The following is a 17,414-nucleotide window of genomic DNA, read 5'->3' as shown; positions in this document are numbered from 1 at the left end:
GTAGATATTTTAAAATAAACTAAGCTCAAATCAGCTTTGGGATAACTAAAATAACAAAATATGATTAAGGTGAGGTTGTGCATATTTTCTGATGGTGTGGACACAAAACTCAAGATGGTGGCGGCAAATCACATTACAGTGTTGTATTTTTCTTTATTCATTTACACAGCATTGGATAACCTTGTTCCGTAACAGATCCCACTTTAGTTTGTATTGTGATGATGAGTCAGTTCAGGATTTCTCTCCTGAACTGGAAATATGTGTAAATACAGAATCATTGATAGACTATTTTATTTATGTATGTAACACACTCCATATAGTCCAGTTCCAGTATTAATGTTTTTGTTTTGTGCCTTTTGTAGGTAACACTGGGATTTGTGACGTTAATGTACACGTACACATTATTTGGCACATTGTACATCGTGTTTGCGAATATTACAGAATACCAATTCACACTTTTTCACACACAAAGATAAAAAAGATGGACTTGTAAATATTTAGAGGCTATTACATCATGTGTTTACCGATTCCATCCCACTTCTGATTAAATTAAGGCATATGTAACCCCTGAAATACATTGAGTTTCACACCCACGCTTCATGTATTTCTGATTTTTACTGTTAAAGACTCATCTAAAACAGACTGGAGGCCTAATGGCTAGAGAAGTGTATCTATTACTGGAGCGTTAAAGGTTATAATCCCACGACTGGGACTGTGTCGGAATAAGTGAAAGGCACCATCTGAAGTGTGGCAGTAAATCTTGGAGTTAACTTTCAGGTGACGGTCACTGCATTAGGATCTTTGTCCACTTCCTCAGATGTTCCACCTGGGTCTCCACGCTACTCTTGGCTGTTCCTCCGGGGGCGCTGTACTGCTCCACGCTGCTCTGGTAGTCCCACAGCGAGGACACGTCATCTTCAAAAAGAGGACTAAAGGGAATAAAATAACCAGAGGTGTAATGAGTACAGATATTTCCTACTCAGGTAGAAGTTCTGTTACTTGATGGAAATTGTACTCAAGTACAAGTAAAAAGTAGCTCAATTAAATAGTAGTCAAAGTAAAAGTTACTAGTAGTTACCAGCCAAGTTTATTGTTGGTAATAAATCATGCCATGGTTCCCTTCCATACAGTAAACATCTCATGTACAGACTGAAAATCTTCCACAATTGGATCATCTGTACAAAATAAAAGGTTTGTCAAAATGTACAATACATGCATCCATTTTCTGACGCTTGCAAAATGTACAATTATTTTTTAAATAAAATTACACCAATGAATTCAATAAAAAAAATAAACTCTCAGGCTGAAATAACCAGCATTTAATACCGTTTTGGCACCATGCATTACATTTAATCTGATTGTTCGGCTCTGATGTGATTGTTGTCTGGTCATTTAATTTTTTGTAGTTTCACAATGTCCGTTGATCATTTTAGAAAAAAAATGACTCGGTAATAGTTGGCTATAGAAATGTAACGAGTTACTTCATTTCTTTTAAAACGTATGTCAGTACAAGTAAATGTACTGAGTTAGAAAGTACAAGTACCCATAAAAGCAACTGAATTACAGTAACGCGAGTACTTTAAACCCATTACTTCCAATTCTGCAAATAGTGTTAAAACTGAACAAAGAAACAGATCCACATGTTAGAAAGTTAAACCCAGTCAGGTATGGGTGAATTATTATCCTCTACTTTTATCTTAAGCCTGCATTTTGTGCATAACGGGGGTGGAATTTGACCTTTTTGCATAAACTACATACTGAGGTTTAATAGTTTCTAGCGTGATTCAGGGGTTAAGGAGCAGATTAGGGAGACATCCACCTGATAGCAATCAGATCCTCCTTGGTTAGCTGATTCAGGGAAACATTTTTACTTTCTGCTGTGAAGACGGCTTTGCCAGAAAGACTGTGAGCGTCTCTGAAAGGCACCTGCAACACAAAGAATCTCAGTGATACACCACGGGAAAACAACCACGAGAAGAACACACACTTTCACTTCTCCATATTTATAGTTAATTAAATCAGAAGGCTTCTTTTGATTAGTAACCAAAACTTAGCTATGAACCGTAAGCATCACTCACCCCCTTCCTCACGAGGTAATAAGCCAGGTCAGTGGCCAACATGTCAGGACTGAGAGCAGCTTCCATCACACTCTGATTAATCTGACAAACACAAAGGAAACGTGACAACCATTTCAATCCATGATGATCCAGGAAACAATATAGACGATGTGCAAGAGATGTAAACATTGCTCACCTTCAGAGTGGACAATACTCCAGTCGTCACCTGCAGAACAGCATGAACAGTGTCATAGCAGTCGAACATGGCCTCCTTGTCCTCCTGAAGAGAGGCGACGTGGCATTTTACGATATCCGTCACAAAAAGGACAAACACACAGAAAAACTGCTTCTCCCTCATACCTGCAGGTCTTTGTTGTAGGTACTGGGCAGGCCCTTCAGAGTCATCATGAACCCTGCACACTGAAAGACTGAAATTACGATTTAACAGGCACTGCTGCAGTGTTCTGTTAGCTATAAGAGCAGTTTCTAAACAAAGATGACACATAGTCACATGGAATAGCTTTGATTAGGGAAAAAACACAAAAGTAGACAATGACTTCACCACTAAGTTAATTAGGAGTGTACATATCCACGAATCTGATGATACGATATATCCTAATACATCCCAATGCTAAATAATGACATACATTACAATATATCGTGATATTAATAACAAATTTAACCTTTACAAGTACAAAATGATATAAAAATGGTATGAAATACAATTTATTTAATTCTTTTTAAACTTGCAAGGACAAGTAAATGGTAACTAACAGTTATTCAAGCATCAATATCAAAACTAGTGGTATGTTTATCAAAAAAAGTTTAACTTTCGCTTCTACAACAGATCCGGATTCTGTTAAGTTTTTTTTTGTTTTTTTTTTAAGTAACCACATACATCTATAAAAGTGCCCAGTATACGTTTTATGAAAATAAAGTGCAATCAAACTTCCAGGAGTGAGGTAGTTTAACGAAGTCTGATGTGGTTCACTGACACCTGCTGCTATGCATATGTTAGCGCAATTACTGTAATTTTTTTTTTCTCTTAAAAAACATGATTTAAAAAAAAAAAAAAAACATTTTTTTTTGGATCGATACAATAATTGCATGAAGAAATATCCCCAAATCGATTTTTTGATACACACTTAATGTTACAGAGAACAGAATAATTAGCGTTGAGTTTAGCTTTTGAGAAGAAAATCATCAACGTAACCACATTTTATACTGATGTGTAATTATATTACACAAATCATTTTTTTATTGCACGTTTCACTTTTTTATTAAATTCTATCACAAAAAGGACTGTTGCTTAGGAAATTTAATATCATGATATTTTCATTCACTTACGAAATATGGCTTGAAAGATAAAGTTCTTTTTTTTTTTTTTAAAACCATATTTTGCTCATTCAGGGGAAAGTGAAGGATCACAGGTTGTGATTAATGTGTTTTGATGTGACTTAATCTATTCCGGTTTGTTCTGAAGTCTCATTTTCTTTACCTGAACTCCCATGGAAGATCTTCCAATTGCCCATAGACTAAAAAAAACAGCATCGAGACTAATGTCTTACTCTGCCAAAGAGACGCCCAGCTTTACTCCTGATGAGCTCCAGACTATCAGCGTTCCTCTTCTGGGGCATCAGGCTGCTGCCTGTACTACACAAACAGATGCATCAGTGGGTGGTCCAATTGTTTCTAACTTAGATTCACTTTAAAATTAAAATTAAAATTAAAAAAAAGCCCCAACTGACCTGTAGGCATCCGAGAGCGTAACAAAGGAGAACTCTTTGGTGCTGTACAGCATCAGATCTTCTGCCATTTTACTGAGATGAGTCAAACACAGTGAAGCCCAGAACAAAAACTCAGCTAAAAAAAAGACACAAAAGAAACACAATGAAAATATTCTCCCACTACGACAGCATGTGGATGTGTGCGCATTACAGACCGACAAAGTCCCTCTGGCCTGTAGCGTCCATGCTGTTTAAACTGATGCCATCAAAAGCCAACTCTAAGGGGAGAAAAATCACATTTCATATTTGAAAAAAAATAGCAAATCATAGGCCAAATAACTGCAAAAAGCTAAAAGTTACAAACCTTTCTGTAGGAGCTCCCTGTCAATATTAAATGGCGTTCCGGCGATTGCACCACTAAATTGTTTTTTTTTAAAAGATTTGTTTTTAAACATTACCAGCCAGCAAAAATAATCCATATCATGTTGTGTGTGTGTTCAGCATGTACCTGCCAAGTGGTAGGACATTAACTCTTTTCTTGATCTCCAGAAGTCGGTCCACGTCTCGGCTCAGAGCCACAGCATGGCTGAGAAAAAAGAAAAAATATATACAAACTAAAGCAAAAAAAAATATATATTTTAAATATTATATATATAAATATTTTATAAATATCACAACAATGATTTTCCTTCAGTGATGTCACCTCAAAATCCAGTGGCTCCATCTGATTGGTTGTGCCCTCTGCAGGTGAGTGTAACCGGGGAAAAGGACATTGATTTCTCTGAGAGTCACAGAACAAAGTATTGGGTTAAAAAGCAAACTTATACAGTAAGTAAGGATTACGTGTTTTCTCTTTGTAATGTAGTGCATATTATTACACAGCTGCCCGCTCCACCATGGTGGAGATGAGCTGCAGAGCGTCGCTTGTCAAGGTTGCGATTGCATCTCGCAGCCATAGCCTCATATCCGTCACCACCTTGTCGACCAAAAACACAGAATATGGTCTGAGAACTCACAATAGCCTCTTAACAAACCTGATAATCGCTGACAAACGGGGTTTAAAATTAGCACCTGCCACTCGCCAAATGCGGGTAAAATTATGTCATGGCGAGTAAAAAATATCAAAATATAGGTAACTCGCCATTAGCAGGATCCTCCAATAAGCTGCCTTTGCTATAAATGTATTTTTTATTTTTTTTTCCATTCAAAAAAAACTATTTCAATATAAGAGCAGTGACAAAAACTAAATAAATGAACAAGGGGCACCAATATACTTTGCTATATAATTGCACCGTCATTCTTCATTCGTCAGACAAAAGAAGCAGAAAGATTTAGAGTCAAAGTTAGAAAACCAAAGAAGAAGAACAAGAAGCAGAAGAAGGAAAGAAGATTAAGATGTGGCGACACATTGTGGGGGTGAAACCACCTGACAAAAGAGGAGAGTGGAGGAACGCAATCAAGGAGGAAATGTATGGAGAAGTGGAGGTTCAGTGATGTAGGAGAGACTGGTTAGTGCACAATAGTGACGCTAAAGGCATTAGCTGCAGCGTTTTCAAAATGTACTCGGCCAAACGTTGGTGCTCTTTTGTTTGCTTCACTTTGTTCATGCCCTGCATGTCCCTATACAGACAATGTGTGTGTGTGTGTGTTTGGATAGGAGTTTTCAATATTAGCTGTATTGTTGTTGTATTTTCAATTTGTGAAGCATTGTGTTGCATTTTTATTACACTTTGAAAGAAATCAGTCAACATTTTAACAACTGTGTTGTATTCATGTGATGCTGCAAATGTTGAAAATAAAAGTTATGGTTGTTTTAACTGCATCTGAAACATTCACTTATTTTGTTCCTAAATGAAAAACTATCAGTGAGCAACAGTTATCTTCATACTATTTGGTGTTTCCAGGAAATGTGTTCGTTAAGGTTGTGGTTATAAACAGTTTGTGAGCCGGTAAAAAAAATATTTAGTTTGTAAAAATTGTGTCACAAATCTAATTTCATACCCTGCTGAGTGACAAACCTGGTCATTTCTGCTCCTGCCCGTGTGCAACTTCCCTCCAGGTGCTCCAATCAGCTCCTGAGAGGACACAGAAAAAAGCCATGGGAATAAATCTCATTTCTGCTATTGTTATACCATATATTTAAGTTGAGGTGGGTTTTCATAACCATTCTGTGACTGTATTATTGAAGGGATGCCAGAATTTTACATAGCAATGGCTAATTATTATAGTTGGGTTTTCCTTTTTTCTTTTAATGCTTAACTACATTAATCACTTGGTTTTTTTTTAACTGCACTCGTTTGTCATCCAAAAGTTGTTCTCATCCACTACTCATACCAGCCTGACCCCAAAAACCCTGTCAAAGTGACATTTCTGGTGTTTTCACAGATTCAAAGTTGTTGACAAAACAACAACAGATCTTGATATTGTGGCTTCCACGGAAACCCCCAAATTATGACCAAAATCGGAGTAGCGTATCACGGTGAACTCAGTTAAAATAAATAAAATCAAAACAAAAATGACACCAAGTGAATCACTGTCTTCATTGTCTGTCGAAGAATCACAGTAGCAAAAAATAAAATAAAAACAAACGCTTCCACGTCGGCAGCGTCTTTGCGTTCTTCTACAGGACTCCAAATCCCACAATGCACTGCATCAAACTTTTCTAAAGTTTGAGTGCAGAGTCACATGTTAATGGTGGAGTCAAAAACAATCTTTTAAACGGCAATTTTTACCTTCGACATTTGTTTGAGAGTGAACCTCTAGGATTCATTAGAACTTTTGGCTGATGCACAGGCACATCTTTTTAAAAATGTGAGTTACTGTATGTGGCTCCGGAGCTTTAGGTGAAAGGTAAACTATAGCATTCCTAATCTAAAAACAAACAAACCCTTAAAAAGATTTGCGGCAGAATCAATAAAGAGAAAGAAGTAGTTGCTGACCTTTAACCTGCGCTCGTTTGCAGTATGAATGTCCTCGTCTCCGGGCTTGATTTCAAACGTTCCTTTCGCCCATTCATCAGCGATCTGAGAAAAAATGCAGGATGAGTGTTTAAGAAACAGAAGTGCATAAACTTTATAAGAAATAACAATATTACAACAACAAATAAAAGAAGACACATAGAAGCGTCTAGAATCTGTATTTACACAGCTCTAAGCAATATGCACAGTGTAAGCTAAGTTTTTATCTTAAATAAATATACACAGCAGTAAAATCATAGAAATCCAAGTGGCAAGGAATAGGAAAATAATTTATATTGAAGCAGCTAGCAATAAAACTCATATCCATAAACTGTATGTAGTAGTAATGATGATAGTCTGAAAGCAAAAACTCTGAAATGATACGCAACACACAAAGTGGGAGGAGCCCCAAGGGACACTGCTCCTTTTCTATCATCTTTTGATCCAGGTGTGTTCAAACAGAAAATAAACAGGCAGAACCTGAAGAAAGAATAAGCGGATTCGGCATCTCGCTGCGCGCAAAGCATGCTGGTCCGGGTCAAAGGTCAGGACTACCCAGCTCCCGCCTAGCTCATATCATAAAAGGTAAACATGGCCGAGTCTGACAAAGATATTGAATATTTTGAGCGTTGTAAAGTGGATGTTTTCAAAGAATATTGTAAGAGATGCGGACACGTTGTTACTGGGAAGAGGAAGAAAGAACTGGTGGCCCTCGCTTGGGCATTGTCATTTCAAAAAGCGCCTATAGTTTTGACAAAACAGCAGGAACGAGAGGCTGTCAACCTTGATTATAAATCTCTGCTCGAGATCGATGTTGACAGTTGATCCTGGGGGGATCGGGCACATTGTGGCGAGAAAGAAAAGGACGCCAACAAACCCCCGAAACCTGCTGGGTGAGAGACACCTCTCTAACATGTACACCACAATATAATATTTATATACTAGTTCACTAGTTAGCTTTAATGTAGTACAGTATATGTCAAACTTACTGATTTAATCCATTCGGCACGACGTTCTGGATCTTTTCTTTCAGTAGGAAATGGGATGAGTACATATGGCGGGTCGCATATACATCGTGAGGTTCCTTTATTGCACTCGTGAACGGGGCAAAACTCTTTCATCCACGTATTAAGCCCACGTGTACCGTTGGAACAGCCTCGCACTGAACAATGGGACCCTGGCATATTGCCTTAAAACGACCTTAAGCAAAGTAAATGCCTAAAAGTCCGTATAAGTAGCCGGTTGTTCCGCTAAACAGGGGCTTTGTTGACACGCTGGGCAGTCGTGAACTCTGACCCGGATATATTGACCCGGGAATCGCGCATGCGTACTGATAATGCTGATTTGGCTTATTGAAATGTTGACATGGCAAATAAAGAGTGTGAAATGAGATGAGATAATCTCAACATTAGTGTTTTACTAGTTGTTACATCTGTGCCAATTATGGGACATTGCAACCATTTATTTATTTATTCTTGTATCATTACCAGGTTTTTTTTTTTTTTTTTGGAATATTATGACTTTATGCTGGTAGGTTTTTTCTCGTAATTTTACCTGTTTTTGTTTTTGTTTTTGTTTTGTTTTTATGAGTTGGGTTTTTTTCTTCTGGTAAATGTATTCTCATGACATTATTAGTGTATTTGGTAGTACAGTATCGTGACTTTATTGTGGTAAACACAGTAGATGTGGGTGCGTTCACCTGGTCCAGCCCATGGAGGATCTTCTGGTTCTCCTCCATGCTGACCAGCTGTGCCTTCTCCAGGGCTTTAACGTAGGCTTTGCTCCCTCTGATGTCTGCGTCCCACATCCTCTGGTCGTAAGCGATGGACGCGTTAAACGACTCCATGACGGGGTCTGTGTTGCCCACGAAGCGACCACCCCACAGTTTGGTGCCCTGCGTGGTGGCAAAGGTGCAGAAACAAAGCAGCAGAACAGGGTTTTTTTTCTCTTTGGAACAGACTGAACAGAACATAAAGGCTGTCAGACTGCGCGTGCTTTCACAACGAGTAGCTAGTTTTAGCATTAGCATAAACAAGTTATTGACAACCACCGTTAACTCTTACCTCCGTAGTGGCCATTATGTTCCTCTGGCGTTTGGTTTCTGCGACACCGTAGAAATACAGAGGAATACTCAGAGGTTTGAGACAGACGAGGCAACACTTGCTACAGTCTATTTCAGTGAGGGGCACTGTGGACTCTTTGGGTATTTTATCCCCGTCTGTAATTCAGTCTCGGCTACACACCAGACCGCTGAACCCGCTCCGCCAGTTTGACTAATGTCCCGGTCTAACTGGTAACCCATTTAACTCGTGACCAACTTCCGAGTGTGTCACTCCTTTTTGAAAGTGTCTATTTGTACGGTTTCTGCACGGACAACCCCCAGTGCTATTGGTACGGTTACCGAAATACAAGTACGTAGCGTCTTATGGTTGGGGTTAGGTTATAACCCAATATCGCAACATTTTTTAGGGTTAGGTTTAGAGGAATGTTTATTCTTGGTCACGCGACCTAAACTATCCAATGACTGATCTATCACGTGACCTAAACTGGGGCGTTGCGTACGGATAGCCGCTGCCATTTTTTTATGTGTTGCCTAGCGCTGAGCCACGTTATCACGATATACAGCGACTAATCTCGTAATGGTTCAACACAGACAGAAGAAATAATTAAATTGTTTGCTCATAGAAAGGTTCTGCCTGAGAAATGATGATAATCCTGTCCTTAAGATTTAACTTTACCAATTGCTCTCGTAGGTCATAGAAAGACTACAATACATTGTACATAGTGTAGGAAATAGTAAAAGTACATCAATAAGTATGTATTGCAAAATGATTCCGTCACATGTTAATAATAATAATTTTATATAGCTCTCTTTTTACACTCAATGTCGCTTTACAGAATTAAATAATGTATTCTTTCACTCTACACTTTTGTATCTTAAATTTACAATAAAAAATAATTTTATTCATAATTAAGACTTTCTTTGTTATAATTATGACTTAATTTCTATCTCATAATTATGACTTTACCAAGTCATAACTCAGATTTTTTGTGGTGATTTTATTTTTCATTTTAGTAGTGGTGGAAACAGGCTTCCATAGTAGCCAATGGTCACAAAAGATTTATTTCGTATTAATTTATTGCCATTTGCATTTGTGTATATGCTATTTGACCACAATTATCCCTATTTTACAATGTTTTTTTTATTTTCAATTTGCTTTTAAAGCGTCAGCCAGCTGTTTTCTCCAGGAGTTTCCTGCCATACATCACAATGCAAAAAAGTCAAGGCTCAAAAAGTCAGCGAGAGATCCATCACGCACTTGTTTGCCAATAGGACAGCCCTCAGCCCTCACTGACTTAGCGGGAAAAGGCCCCGCGGAGTTGCCGTACTACGTATCCGGTTCAGGGCGTGTTCTCGGCTTCGCGCCTTAAATTGAAATCCCAGTGAGCACCGAGGACACGTCACTAACCAGGTCGCTCTGTGTGGCTGCACTCCTCCAGGTAAGACTGGTCTCCGAGCTGTTTAAATTTGCCTTTTTCTTTTTTTACACACAGTGACAGTTCTGTGACTCGTCTGCGTACTCGTAAAAACAATCTGTTCGTGTTTTCAGCTCGTTTAGTTGAGTTCAAGATACTGGTTTTTATCCTTTTTTGTGTTGTAGCACAAGCGCTAATATGTTAGCAGCTAACTGACTGACTGACTGACTTTATGGCCATTGGATGGTTTTTTTCTATTAGACTGCCCAGACTAGTATTTGCTGAGGACTGTTTCTGTTAATTGTTGTCACACAGGTATTTGCACCAAGAGTGAAAATTGGCACAGAGAACTGCTTTCAAATTAACCAAATGTATTGCCACAGAACCAATAAACAAGCAAGAAAAATACAATGCATTGAGTGAGTCAGGGTTATTGTACTTTTTGAAATGTAATAGAATTTTATTATAATAATATTGTAATAGCACCCTCCATTGGCCAGCCGCCACCGGGCCATTATTGTAACAAAACTGTGTCGGTACCTTGACCTGTGTGCATGCGTTTCAATCAGTGTGTGTGTGTGTGTCGAATTGGGATTCATATAGGAAATTGTCTGTGCGTAATATAACATATGCGTGCCATCGAACCAGGACACTCTATTGACTGTCTTTGCACAGGATTTTTGGAACACATTTGGCTTTCTATCTGTAACTTTTAAACTTGTAAATCCTGCAATACCGCCAGAAACCACCAGTTGTCGCTGATGCCAAGTCAGAGACTCTCCAGTGCAGTTGGAAACCAACTTCATAAGACACTTTTTAAAATATATTTTTACAACTGTAACATGTCATATACGTTATGTAATTTATTATTAAGCTGAGCGTTCATGAGGTATAATGTACTTAAACTTTTACAAATGTGATGCAGTATTTCTTTCTTTTTCTTTTTTTTAAGGGTTTCTATTGTTAATTTCTCTTTACTGGGATATTAATTGTCTCTAGCATGCACACAGCTGAGGTTGATGTAAGCATCATATTTCTGTGTCTCTCAGGATCTCTGCTGTAAAGTTGTTCTCTGCGCACACAGGAGGGCAGACGTCACCTGCTCGGTAGCTGATCCTCTTCCACAGAACATTTAAATGAGCTGTAAGCACATCTTTGTTTTGCATCACATCTCAGATGGTGATTTCATTAATATCTTGGAAAAATTTATTTTCTTGTTTGACCTCAGTGGGAGGCAGAAGTGCGTAACAAGTTCAGGACGATGAAATTCAAGCGCCACATTAATCAACACCTGAAAATTCATATGTTGTGATTTGTCAAATAGGAATGTTTTATAAATCACACATTTTATTTAATGTGTACCTCTAGTTTCAGTGATGGAGAAGCTTGACATATCTCTCTCAAGGACACTTAAAAAAAATTCAATTTTAGTCCAAAGTGATGGAGAAAATGATAAAAGGTTTAGTGACCAATACATACAGAAGTAATTTAATAAACTAGTTAAAGAACAAAGCAGTAAATGGAAGACTTTATAGAGTATGTAAAAAAAAAAAAACATTTAGGAATTCCAAATAATAGCATAAAAATATAAAGCACTACATAAAAGCCAGAGTGAAAAAATAGGTTTTCGCTTGCGTTTAAATTAAGATCTTAATATTGTCACTAGGGATGTAACGATTCACTCAACTCTTGATTCGATTCACGATACTGGGTTCACAATACGATTTTCTCCGGATTTATTTTCCAAAATGGGAATGTTGACAAATGACTGAAAAATATTCCTTTATTTTTTTGGGAAAAATACAATACTATTTTTCATTGTCAAAAGAATCCCTTGTTAACTATTCAAAATGATGCAATTTAACTAAAAATAAATCTTGAATGAAATAAATAAAGGAATAATACAAATGAAGAAGAAACCTATTAATTTAAATTCTGGTTCTATAGTAAACAATTCAAAACTGCATAATAGTTCTTTTTCTTTTTAAAAGTGCAACTGAAAATGTATTTTGTGCCTTAACATTTGGACTTCAAAAAAAGTCATTTTACTGTATTTACGTCAAATATTTGTTTAGACCAGCAGAGGGCGCTGGTAACCCAGTAGTCGGTTGGCATGCAGTTATTCCACAAGTGAAGAAGAGAAGCTATGCTAGCAGACAGATCTAATAGAAAAACGTGACTTTTGCAGATATTCACGTAATATTACAGATATTCTTTTGGTGCTAAAGAAGTAAAGAATTATTTATGAGCATGTTTAACAGTAAATGGCGGCCAGAAAGAAAATAGTAGCAGATTCTGCCCGTCACGTCTGCTTCCGGAAGGATTAATATATAGCGCCCTCTGCTGTTTAAAAAAAAGTACTGCGATTCAATTTTCAGAGCATTGATGTGAACCGTGGTACCTATGAATCGATTTTTAACTGCCTTACGATTAACCGTTACATCGCTAATTGTCACTCAGATCTCCCGGCAGGCTGTTCCACCGTCTTGAATCATAAAAACGTTTAGGTTTGCTCTTTGAAACGGCTATAAGAAAAGTCCCAGAGGATCTGAGGGTCCGTCCGGGTTTATAAACTAAAAACATCTCTGATAGGGAGTTTAAAGTGAGGCCATGCAGTGCTTTATACACTAAATAAAATCATTTTTAAATATTTGCAACAAGCAGCTAGATCCAGTGTTTTGTGTACAAATTCAGAAATATATCGTCTCTATTTTCTTGCACCATAAGGTGCTAGCTTTTACTGACTGACTAATTATCTCTTTTACTATAAAACATATTTTAGTGAACAGGAAACATTTAATCAAATTTATTATTTAAATGAATTTAATCTTTTTTTTATTTCAGAAGTAAAATAACAGATTTTCAAAGTTCCAACTGAGCCAGAGGATGGCCACCCACCATGATGGACCAGTTATTAAATCTGAGGTATGGAGGTGTTTTTTTTTTTTTTTTCTTGTTTTTTTTTTCTAACATGGCATTCATCTTCCTTCTGTTTATCCTGTTTAGTCCACTGGGGTTCATCAGTTAATACCTTGGTCACCACTTCATCACAACTCTTAAACACACATTAACAATCACTCTGACACATAGCACGTTATTCACCAATAAAACAAACCAATTTAACCAACTTAAAATCATAGCCCTCAATGGAGAAAGTATAAAAGATGATTTGACAGGTTACTTTTCTAACAATGTTTTAAAATGTAGGTAAGTGATTTAAACAGTTCTTTAGGTCACACATGCTCTGTTTTCTTTTGCTTAACTCAAAATGAACAACATTACAGTAAGGTGCACGCTTGTTACATAACAAGGCAGAAACACACCAAGACACACCCTACAGCTCGCTCTGATTGGTTCATCTGTGTGTCACTAGTGCCGACATGAAACAGACTAGCAAAAAGTGGGTTTGGCGACAGAAAAAAAAAACTTTGGATGCGACCGTGTATGTGCACACACACACATCACTGCAAGGGCTAAAATGCACACTACAGTCGGTTCTACAATCTTCGTGCTTTGACAGATCATCTTCACATTTGAGTCCTTCATGATTTAAGATCGTCATATCACATCCACTCTTTAAAAGAAATGTATAAGATGCTTTGATACTTTTAACTTTTTTTTTGTTTTTATTTCCAGGTGAAGGAAAAACATTCATCCCATTCCTTCAAATGGAGCTTCAGTGAAACCAAGAACCGCATTGAGGTCCACTGCAATAAAGCAGGAACTGTTTTGGACTCACTAAAGACAAGTCAACTGTTTACCAAAAGATTAGGAAAGCACAAAAAAGAAGAGATTGTTATTGTGAGTAATGGAAGAGCTATCAGCTCACATATTCCCTGCACTTTTATTGAACACGACCTGTTTATTAAGTTCATAAAAGCTGTAGGTGTGGATGAAAATACATCACAGCAGTCTGCTCCTCTCTTTAGGAAAGGACCATGCCAAGAATTTGTGACCTTCAATGTTGAGGTTAAGGGAAAAACAGGTATTGTTAAGATTATGAGAAATCCAGAGCTAAAAAAGAAAGTTCATGAAGTCACTGTGTATGGATACAAAGGAGAGAAGATAAAATACGCTCTGAAACGAGATGGTCGTTTTCTTGATACTGTATTTAAGAAAACCTGTGGACTTATGGATATTAGCACTGAGGCAACCACAGAGATGTCCAACATTGTTGATAATCTTGAAGGCAAAACGTTCAGGATCATACAGCTTGATAAGTGTAGTCCACCAGACAGTCAGCCCAGTAGTCTTGATGAGGTTCTGTGCAGTGTCCAGGTTGAGTCTATGGAGAATCAGGGATCTGAAAACCCGTCTCAGCAACATTCCACAATTAAGACTGAGAATGACAGTGCAGCAGAGACACACAGTAATCCCATTGCTCAAGCCTCCATGCTGTTTGAAGAACCTGTGCGAGTCTTGAATGAGCAGCTAACTGCACAGTTTAGGGGTGCAATTGGAAGCAGGAAAACTGAAGCTCGCAAATTTTCTCACATTCAGAATCTCTTTAGAGTGGAGTACAGTAAAAATGCTGAGCTCTGCAGAGAAGTGAAAATGATGAAGAAACTCATGGCATTGAGTGATTCTGTGTGTCAGGTGAGAATAGATAACAGTCCTATAGGAAGTGGATTTCTCCTTTTTGAGAGGTTTGTCCTCACTAATGCTCATGTAATTAAAGAGGTGTATAATGAGGATGGGGGGCAGCTTTTAAATAGTATTACTGTTCACTTCTCATTTGAAAGTATGGGGGTGGTGGCTCCAGGGCATAAAGTGGAAGAGGTTGTTGGTTATGAATACCTTCCAGATGTGCAAGGGTTTGACTGGGCTCTGTTAAAGCTTGAAGCTGGCCAGGAGGTGCCCAACTATCTGTTGTCGTCCTTTGGCTTCTTACCACAAGGAGGTGGAATCAGCATCATTGGGCATCCAGATGGTCTTGTGAAAAAATTTGACCCTTGTGTGGTTGTTCAGACTGAGAATCATATGAGCGTTGTGAAGAAACAAGCTCAGAAAAACCAAGAGAACATCCAGATGATTACCTCCAGATTCTTTGAAAAAGTATATGACGACTTACAACAAAGGAGCCAGGTTATGACTTACAAGACCAGTTTTTATCATGGCTCATCTGGCTCTCCTGTTTTTGATGGACACTGCAACGTTGTGGCAATGCATAGCGGTGGATATCCATACGGCACTCTGCAGAATAAAGTTCAGAGTGTCGTGGAATATGGCTATCCTTTGTCTACTGTTATTGAAAAAATCGTTATACAGATGGTAGAAAAAGGAAGGTTTGATGTGTTGGAGAAGTACCTCAACAGCGAATGCAAACATCACAAGGCCATCCAAAAAAATGTGAAGAAACTGGTTGACAGCAGAAATCTCACAATGTTCAAAAGGGTCATTGGCCAAGAAATCCTACTTCAACCACCTCATGTTGAATTGATTTCAGAGATGTTGAATTTCTTCAATCAGAAAGATGAACCTGTCCCAATGGAGTCTTAAAACTGTCTAAGCCGACAGAAATCACTGGAATCTATTGACACCACACATTACCGATGTGATTAGGGTTTGAGTGTTGATCAGATTATTATTAACCTGGTGTGAATCCTGAAAAAACCAATCAACTTGTAGATGTTGCTGTCAAATCATGACCAAGAGTTGACTTTGCTTTCAAAAAGAATGTACTGACAAAAGGCATTAAAACCAAGCAAAGAATTTAAATCTTTTTCATTGACATTAACGCTTTTCTTCATATTTGAAGACTTTCTGGAGATGTGGAACAGGTCATTGTTGAAACTTTTCCTTTATTTTTACATATATATATATATAAATGGCTGCCCACTGCTCCTCAGGGATGGGTTAAATGCAGAGGACAAATTCCATTAATGTAATAACATTACATGGCCAATCAAAGGCGAAAGCCCTGATTTAATCTTTAATATACTTTGTTTAAACCCTGAATGGCTTCAGTAAATGTAACACAGTTCCTGAAACTGCTCAATAATGGGTAAAAAAGAGATGACTTTAAAGAAAACTATGTATAAACTATGCCAGTCTATATTTCTCTCTTTTTGGTGCCTTATTCACTTTGTTTTCATTTCGATGAGAAATAGGGGTGGGATTAAATAAACTTTTTTACTATGAATGTATTTACTGGGATGTTGTATTTGTGTTGTTATAGGCTGGTCATCTGTGTTGTAACTCAATCAATTTCTACACTTCAATGATTCCTTGTTACTGTCCCATTTTGGTTTGTTATCTTATTTGCAACAACAAGAAAGAATGTTTTGAAAAAGATTCTGTATTTTTAGTTTGTGAGCCACAGCACACTCTTTAGTTTAAAGTAGTCGTGCAACACCTTAATTACGTACTGAGCTACTCCTGCATTGTGTCATTAAGGAGTATTTGTTTAGGCCTACAAATGCAAATATTAAGGGCTCTAATGGCATTACTGAGAAAAATAACTTATCGTTATTGCATCTGTTCAAACATTTGTGCCAGCAGACTAAAATTGGACAGTTACATGGTACACCTTATGATCTCTCATGGTGGTTGGAAATCACAGTTTCATACCATTATGCATTTCTGTAATGTGTATTTTTTTTTTTAGCCAAATGTGTAACTGCTTATGAATATTAACCAAATCTGCTGTGGTCATATCTTTAAAAATAAAATATTGGCTTCTTGTTTTGTCTGATTTACAGATTCTGTCCTTCAATTACATTTGTGTGATTTCAGATTAAGAAGTTGGCTATTTCAAAACAAGGTTGGTATACCCACACCTGTAATCTCTTTGAGACCTGAGCAGAATAATCATAACTGCCAATAAAGAACAATGTTAACTTGTTAATGATAATGCTGATTAAAGAAAACTTAAAATATACTTTTCTTACTACAAACACTTCTCACACTGAAACACAATAACAACAATTTAGCTATGCAGAAATATATTTGTCAAAAGATATGTATTAAAACATACAAGTAAAATATATTTCACCTGATAATTTCTAAACGTCTGTGAATTTGTTTTCACATAAAAAGGGTTTTTTTAATATCAAGATAATCATCCCTGTTATAGGCTTGTGATGAGTTTGAGTATCTTAATTTGCACCTTAATAGCTGGATTAAGCTTTTATACACACTTATCTAAGTGTGTTTAGAAAGTTATAATCAAGGGGGAACGGCCATTAAATAGTTTA

General features: G+C 37.4%; 2 protein-coding genes across 4 annotated transcripts; one reads left to right on the top strand and one right to left on the bottom strand.

Moving 5' to 3' along the window:
- Window positions 1-133: 133 nt before the first annotated feature.
- On the bottom strand, window positions 134-9,183 carry asl (argininosuccinate lyase). Of its 2 annotated transcripts, XR_003675508.1 has the most exons (17): window positions 8,805-9,183; window positions 8,441-8,635; window positions 6,724-6,807; window positions 5,803-5,859; window positions 4,663-4,760; window positions 4,488-4,565; window positions 4,293-4,370; window positions 4,149-4,201; window positions 4,000-4,062; window positions 3,806-3,920; window positions 3,626-3,710; window positions 2,418-2,477; window positions 2,254-2,337; window positions 2,079-2,159; window positions 1,820-1,926; window positions 1,079-1,175; window positions 788-929 (listed from the first exon to the last, which is right to left on the bottom strand). XR_003675508.1 is itself a non-coding variant. In XM_028466932.1 (16 exons), exons 1-16 carry the CDS (start codon window positions 8,817-8,819, stop codon window positions 785-787), a joined length of 1,398 nt encoding a protein of 465 aa, XP_028322733.1. In that variant the 5' UTR covers window positions 8,820-9,182; the 3' UTR covers window positions 134-784. The 2 variants fall into 2 exon arrangements, 1 of the variants encoding a protein (XP_028322733.1); XM_028466932.1 differs by lacking the exon at window positions 1,079-1,175 and having other exon boundaries at window positions 134-929; window positions 8,805-9,182.
- Window positions 9,184-10,125: 942 nt separating this feature from the next.
- LOC114475809 (protein FAM111A-like) lies at window positions 10,126-16,366 on the top strand. Of its 2 annotated transcripts, none has more exons than XM_028466924.1 (4): window positions 10,126-10,242; window positions 11,268-11,361; window positions 13,063-13,143; window positions 13,855-16,366. In XM_028466924.1, the coding sequence occupies exons 3-4, from the start codon at window positions 13,105-13,107 to the stop codon at window positions 15,715-15,717; spliced, it is 1,902 nt and encodes a 633-aa protein (XP_028322725.1). In that variant the 5' UTR covers window positions 10,126-10,242; window positions 11,268-11,361; window positions 13,063-13,104; the 3' UTR covers window positions 15,718-16,366. The 2 variants fall into 2 exon arrangements, with proteins under 2 accessions (XP_028322725.1, XP_028322726.1); XM_028466925.1 differs by having other exon boundaries at window positions 10,193-10,242; window positions 11,303-11,361.
- The last annotated feature ends 1,048 nt before the right edge of the window (window positions 16,367-17,414 follow it).

The sequence above is a fragment of the Gouania willdenowi genome, chromosome 14, assembly GCF_900634775.1.
Source record: "Gouania willdenowi chromosome 14, fGouWil2.1, whole genome shotgun sequence".
Classification (NCBI taxonomy): domain Eukaryota; kingdom Metazoa; phylum Chordata; class Actinopteri; order Blenniiformes; family Gobiesocidae; genus Gouania; species Gouania willdenowi.
This window is presented reverse-complemented; position numbering and strand designations above follow the sequence as displayed.

What these genes read in the sequence shown, in the direction of transcription:
- asl (XM_028466932.1), bottom strand. An exon ending in ACGCTCTCGGATGCCTACAG is followed by an intron (nt 3,711 to 3,805) that starts GTCAGTTGGGGC and finishes CTGTTTGTGTAG; the next exon opens with TACAGGCAGCAGCCTGATGC. An exon ending in ATTACCTCGTGAGGAAGGGG is followed by an intron (nt 1,927 to 2,078) that starts GTGAGTGATGCT and finishes TTTGTGTTGCAG; the next exon opens with GTGCCTTTCAGAGACGCTCA.
- LOC114475809 (XM_028466924.1), top strand. Translation starts at nt 13,105, where the DNA reads ATGGCCACCCACCATGATGGACCAGTTATTAAATCTGAG. An exon ending in GACCAGTTATTAAATCTGAG is followed by an intron (nt 13,144 to 13,854) that starts GTATGGAGGTGT and finishes TTTTATTTCCAG; the next exon opens with GTGAAGGAAAAACATTCATC.